This window comes from Embiotoca jacksoni, unplaced genomic scaffold (assembly GCF_022577435.1).
Source record: "Embiotoca jacksoni isolate LCO1_2020_lvr unplaced genomic scaffold, fEmbJac1.0.p SCAF_41, whole genome shotgun sequence".
NCBI classification, from domain to species: domain Eukaryota; kingdom Metazoa; phylum Chordata; class Actinopteri; family Embiotocidae; genus Embiotoca; species Embiotoca jacksoni.
This window is the reverse complement of record NW_027185394.1, coordinates 2009973-2016857: the sequence shown is the minus strand read 5'-3', so window position 1 is coordinate 2016857 and position 6885 is coordinate 2009973. Positions and strand designations below refer to the sequence as shown.

At 40.5% G+C, this 6885-nt stretch overlaps 1 protein-coding gene across 1 annotated transcript in view; it reads left to right on the top strand.

Annotated features, from left to right (window-relative positions):
* LOC138209962 (CD209 antigen-like protein E) overlaps window positions 1-3680 on the top strand; it is a 6876-nt gene extending 3196 nt beyond the window's left edge. The window contains exons 4-7 of the mRNA XM_069168806.1: window positions 1012-1080; window positions 1250-1392; window positions 2404-2525; window positions 3155-3680. Coding sequence (XP_069024907.1) covers window positions 1012-1080; window positions 1250-1392; window positions 2404-2525; window positions 3155-3272 — 452 coding nt within the window. The 3' untranslated portion in view covers window positions 3273-3680. The remainder of the gene's footprint in view (window positions 1-1011; window positions 1081-1249; window positions 1393-2403; window positions 2526-3154) is intronic.
* The last annotated feature ends 3205 nt before the right edge of the window (window positions 3681-6885 follow it).

Below are 6885 nucleotides of genomic sequence, written 5' to 3'. Positions count from 1 at the left end.
TTATTGATGATTCGGAGGACGTGAGCTGAGTAGGCGGTCCTTCGATGAGGCCCAGAAAGAACCAGGTCCCAAAAACCAACTCCACCAGAACTTAGACATGAATTCTTCTTCAGACTTCAAAACCAAAATCAGATTTTTTTTTTATTCAAATCCAGATGATTTTTTATTAAAAGTCTGGACAGTAAAACAAATAAAAAGGTGAAATGGGATCCGAACCACGTGGAGTTGGTTTGAAACGTGATTCCAGTCAGATTTCTACAGATCAAAATCTGCTGACTCAGATCGGATTTCTTGCGTAATTTCCGGAGACGTCGTGAGCAGAATCGACGCTACCGCTAGCAGAGCGATCAGAGAGGAGTTTTTGGCGTTACCGGAGTTCAAGCTTCTGCGTTGGAAAAGCGTCGCTGTTGCGTTACCGCGGCAACAGAAACAGATCTGTCGGTGACGTTTGCCTCTAAACTGTCATATTTACCCTCCTCACCCCCCCCCCCCCCTCCATTTATCCGTCCGTCCATCCGACCTCGGCTGCCGGCGTCAGTCCCCCTCAAGCCCCGCCTCCTCCTCCTCAGTCGTCCAATCCGAATGGAGGAGGAGGATCACATGAGCGGAGACGAGAACCGTTTGACTGACAGCGAGAGGAAAAAAAAAAAAAACAAGTTCAATCTGGATTAGAGGCAGTCGCAGGGATTAAAGAGCCAGCTGTGATTTATGATGTAACTCCTCCCACCTCCCATCCATCACACACACACACACACACACACACACACACACACACACACACACACACACACACACACACACACACAGCCGTGTTCAATCAGTGTTTCAGCTGGTGGCTGCAGGCCGGATCATTGGAGTCACCTGTATCGACCCTGGTGGTGGAGAAAGAGAGAGAACACAGGATACACACACCCAATGTGTAATAAGTATATAAATATAAGGATGATTTTAATGTAAAGAGAACAGATGATATTTTTGGTGTATTTATTGTTTTGTTGCTTTTCTAACCAGACATTTTCGTCACTTTGGAAAAAGACGAGCTACAAGAGGAAGTGAAGAAACTGAAGGACGAGATTAAAGGTAAGAAAAGTTTTAGTTTTAGTTAAACTTTTAATTCTGACAGTTCATAGAAGAAAAACATCCTGAAAAGGAAAATTGACGCGAAAGAAAGATCTTTAAATCATTATTTAACGTACAAGTTTCATCAATTTGATACTGAAAACACTGAAAACACTTGTTTTACATGAAGGGAAGTGGTGTCCTGAAGGATGGACGAGATTTGGATGCAGTTGTTACTTTAAATTCACTGAGAGGAAAACTTGGGATGAGAGCAGGAAGGAGTGTCGGGAGAGAGGAGCTGATCTGGTGATCATCAACAACAAAGAGGAACAGGTGGGTGTGTTTGTTCATGTCTGTGTGATGTTTGATGTCACACATCTGTTTCTGCTGGTTTTGACCTTCTTCCTTTCTTCACCTTCATCCATTTATTTAACATGTTAAGTGATTTTGAAGTCCAGAATGATCAGATCACCTGAACAAGAGTCAACTTTCTGATTATTTATTCACATTAACTAGAACATGATGTTTTTTAAAGATTATTGTCATATTTCAGATTCTGTATTTTAGCATTTCTTTTGTTTCGTTTGTCGCACATTTGCAGTGAAATGAAAAAGTCCTTGTTTCTTTCTGTGGTGACAAAGATGTGGTTGATCAATAATAAAAACCAAAGAAAAGCATGAGTGGAACAAAAAGACGGCCAATAAGAGGAAGATAAATAGTTCATATTCAAGGTTTGATCAGAAAGCTCACTGAGATGGCGGCCAGATTTAAATCAGGCTCATTGTTTGGTAGTTTTAGACGCTCTCTCTCTCTCTGAACTTTTTAAACACACATTGTACAAAAATTATAATCAAAGGAAATATTTTAAAACTAATTTTTACGTCACTGATGAAAATTCTAGATTTACCAGAACATGTGAGAACATTGAAAAAGCAGCATAACCAGGTCCTTTCTTTCATCCAGTCATGTTTTAGTTACAAACATCGACAGCTGAAATGAGATCAACTTTTAAAATCTGTCTGATTCAAAGACTTCTGGATATATGAAACACTAAGGAGACGAATTTAGAGAGGAAAATGAAATTAGATGGAAATAATCCTTAAAATATGTATTACTTATTTTGTAATTATTTTTATTTTTTTTACATACATATATATAACACTAAATTTTAACTTTCGTAATTATTTCAACAACAGTTGAAATTGAAATAATTTTTTGGGAGTATTTCAGATTTTTGCACAACAGAAGAACAAAAGTTTCAAAAGATGTATTTCTTCCTGATGTTATTACAACAGAAATATAATAAATCAAGACTGAAAACTGTGTTTGTCTCCCATGAAATAGGAGTTTGTCCGTGCACTGAATTGGAAAGGAGACTCCTGGATTGGTCTACAACGCACTGAACAGACTGGATGGACATGGACATGGACATGGACATGGGTGGACGGATCACCGCTGACAGAGACGTGAGAAACTTTTTTTGTTTCTATTTCACATCAATGTTTGTAACTTGGAGATCCATCGAAATAGAAAAGAAACTTGTAAATTATTTCATTTTTAATAATCCTCATATACAGAATAAAAAAGGACAAAAATCCTTCTTTGAATGAACAGCTGATCCTGAACTCTTCATCTGCAGTCTGTGATGAGGTCGAGTTACAACAACTCAGTTTTCAGAAGTCACCATTCAAAAATGTTCAAACTGTCAGCTGCTAAAGTTCAGTTTGTTCAGTTTGTTGAATTATTGTTCTGCACAGTTTGTCCACCCAAACCATGTCAGAGAATACATGTCTCTTCTTCTCTGGTGTTTAGAAAAGTTAAGAACATTTGAGGGAACAAAAATCAATCTGACCATAAGTCCCAGGGAATAATTGAAAGAGCAGCTTTATCAACAAATGTTCCTGCTGGTCAGCTGAGGTACTGCAACAACATCCCTGAAATCCAGACTTGAACCAATAATTTATTCTGTTTAACAGCTCTGAAAATTCTCTAAAAATGATATCAAAGGAATCTAGAAAATATTTAAAGACATCTATTTGAAGGAGATAATAATCAGTTTCAGCACACTTTGAGATCATTTTGTTTTTCTTCACAGGTTCTTGGCAGCAGGACGTAAACATTATAAGAACCGGTACTCTGCAACGTGTTGCAATAATCAAGGAGAATGGACTAAAGAACATTCTGGTTCTACTAACTGGATCTGTGAGAAATAGATTTCCTGCTCTGAATGACCGAGTGGTGAGAAGTTGGTTTTTTTTACACACTTCCTCAGTGAAGAAAAAGGACTAAAATGTAAAAAGTCTAATTGTTCCTTTAATGTCAAGAAAAAACAAAAGCAACTGCTCGTGTGCAATTCAAGACTTTAAATAGGCAACCATCACTCACCTTGTGAAACGGTACAAACGCTGCTTTAACGGAACTGTTGATATCTATTTAATCTGAATGTCAGTAGAATCTGAAGAGACCAGGAAGATGAGGAGAAGATGACGAAGACCTCGAGAAACGGAAACTAGAACAGGAAAGAAAAGCTAAATACATGAGCTGATTTAATTTGTCTGTTTTCGTGGGTCTTTGGGTCTATAGAGGTGTGTGTGTTTGATCAAAATGAAAAGATGAACAAAATAAACGACAATAAAAAACCTTTCTACTCTTTGGATTTGTTATTTACAGTGACAGAAAGTAACGGCCAAATATTTAGGAAGTCGTACTATAGTATGTCGTTAGAAATATGATAAAAAAAAAAAAAAGTCATACTATAGCATGTCGTCAAACTATAAAACAAAAAAAGTCATTCTATAGTATGTCCTTTTAAATAGGTGAACATTGTTTCATAACAGTTAAAAGGTTCTGGGTTCAATCCCGGGCAAAATATTAAAAGGACAAGTCAGTCTTCCAACATTATTTATTATTTATACTGTACTGTGTCCATACAAATATGAAAATAAGTCTTTACATGAGTGGCTCAATAGTACAATGGTTAATACTGTTGCCTCTCAATACAAAGATTCTGTGTTCGATCTCCACCCAAGGTAGTTTTGTTTGTAGTATATATCCCAAAATGTGAAAAAAACATTCTTACTTTATGTCGTCCAAAATGTAACAAAAAAGTCATACTATAGCACAGGGGTGGTCAAACTACGGCCCGCGGGCCACATCCGGCCCGTTGGTCTTTTTAATCCGGCCCGCTGAAGATTGGTACAGAATTGCCCAAATCAAATCATATCATAATTATGACTGCATTCATTTGACCTTGTCCTGTAATACCTGGCAGTCCACCAGGTGGCGCACTAGGCGCAGTGGTACATTGACTTGATTTTGCAGAGGCCGGGCTGCTCTCTGTTGTTACTCTGCTGCTGCTCTGAACACATCTGCAACAATGAACGGGCCAAAGAAAAGAAAAGTCGACAGCGAGCGCCGAGTGTTTAATAAGGAACGGACGACTAAATCCTTTTTCACTGAAGTCCGGTCGAAGGCCGTGTGTCTTATTTACCAAGAAACCGTTACGGTTTTAAAGGAATACAACATCAGCCGTCACTTTTCCACCAAGCATGCTCATTGCTCTAACAACCAGTCAACGCAGGAACGGACGGCGACCGCTCAGAGGTCGGCAGATCGTTTGGAGCAAAACACCTTCATCTGACAAACTGCCATCCAAGAATCAAGAACGAAGGCAAGATGTTTGCTGGTATTCAAATTAGCAAAGACCAGCAAGCCTTTCTCCGAAGGGGAGTTTCTCAAAGAGAAGACACAGATTGTCTTTGTGATTTGTCTTTTGCTGTGGACGTACTGACACACATGAATGAGCTGAACGTGAAGCTACAAGGGAAAGACCAGTTTGTCCATGAAATGTACACAAACGTCAGAGCCTTCAAAACCAAGCTAGCTTTATTCTCAAAGCAAATGTCAAACAAGTCATTTGCTCATTTCCCCACGCTGGCTACGCTGAAAGACGTCCTGGACATGAAGACATACAGGAAATCACTGGACAACCTGCACGGAGAATTCTGCCATCGGTTCTCTGATTTTGAAAAAATTGACAAGTCACTTCAGCTGGTGTCCTGTCCCTTCAGCTGGTGTCCTGTCCCTTCAGCTGGTGTCATGTCCCTTCAGCTGGTGTCGTGTCCCTTCAGCTGGTGTCCTGTCCCTTCAGCTGGTGTCATGTCCCTTCAGCTGGTGTCGTGTCCCTCCAGCTGGTGTCCTGTCCCTCCAGCTGGTGTCCTGTCCCTCCAGCTGGTGTCCTGTCCCTTCAGCTGGTGTCGTGTCCCTCCAGCTGGTGTCCTGTCCCTTCAGCTGGTGTCCTGTCCCTTCAGCTGGTGTCATGTCCCTTCAGCTGGTGTCGTGTCCCTCCAGCTGGTGTCCTGTCCCTTCAGCTGGTGTCATGTCCCTTCAGCTGGTGTCGTGTCCCTTCAGCTGGTGTCGTGTCCCTTCAGCTGGTGTCGTGTCCCTTCAGCTGGTGTTGTGTCCCTTCAGCTGGTGTCGTGTCCCTCCAGCTGGTCTCATGTCTCTCCAGCTGGTCTCATGTCCCTTCACACAAGACCCTGAAACGGCGCCACAGGAGTTTCAGTGTGAACCGATTGATCTCCAATGTGACACCGTCTTCAAGGAGAAGTTCAACTCTCTTAAACTGGATGAGTTTTATGCTTCATTAAAGCAGCCAAATGTCCAAACATCCAGAAGATGTCCCAGAGGATGCTGGTGCTGTTTGTCTCTACGTATGTGTGTGAACAGACTTTTAGTGTGATGAACACCAACAAAGCACCTCACAGATCCCAGTTGAGTGATGAAACCTCAGATCTGTTCTGAGAACACAACAAAACTAACAGCAGACTTCGCTGCTCTGACAGAGAAGGTGATCAACAACACTGTTCCCAGTAAAAGTCAATGGAAGTATGAACACTGTAACGCCTTTGTTATGTTTCTGTTTGATGTGTATGCATCTGGTGCTGGCCCGGCCCGTCTGTCAAATTTGAAAAGTCAATGTGGCCCCTGAGCCAAAAAGTTTGCCCACCCCTGCTATAGCATGTTGTCCAAAATATGAAAACAAAGTCATACTATAGCATGTTGTCCAAAATATGAAAACAAAGTCATACTATAGCATGTTGTCCAAAATATGAAAACAAAGTCATACTATAGCATGTTGTCCAAAATATGAAAACAAAGTCATACTATAGCATGTTGTCCAAAATATGAAAAAAAAGTTACACTGCAGGATGTTGTAAAACAAGAAAAAATAAACATTGGAAGCACAGTGGTTCAGTGGTTAGTGATGCTGCCTCACATTGAGGTCATGGGTTCAATTCCATCTTGAGACATGTATGTCTTTGTCAAAAAATCAAAAACACATAAGGCTATAGTATGTTGTCTAAAATACAAAGAAAAAGTCAGACAACAGGATGTTGTTGAATATATGAATAAAAAGTCATACTGTAGCATGTCGTCCAACATAAAATAAAAAGTCACAATAAAACTACACCTTAAACATTTCCTGTTTCTCTTCCAAACTATGAATGTGTGTGTTGACGTCGGGCTGTTGGCCGACAGAAAACCTCGCGTCTCCAATCGTTCCCCTTTTTTGGGGGATGAAAAACTGAGAAAATACACTTAGTTCCTGTTTTCATGAATTACGTAACGTTACATTTAGCTGAAGCTTTTATCCAAAGCGACTTCCAATAAGTGTATTTTTATTGAAATGAATCAACGAGTCAAGTTGTGCTGTTACTTCCTCAAAGTTTTCTAATGAAACCTCTCAGAGGGGCCGGACGGGAAACACACTGACGGCAGCGATCGGTCCACGAGCATCGCAGCTGCATGAATTAAAACCGGTAG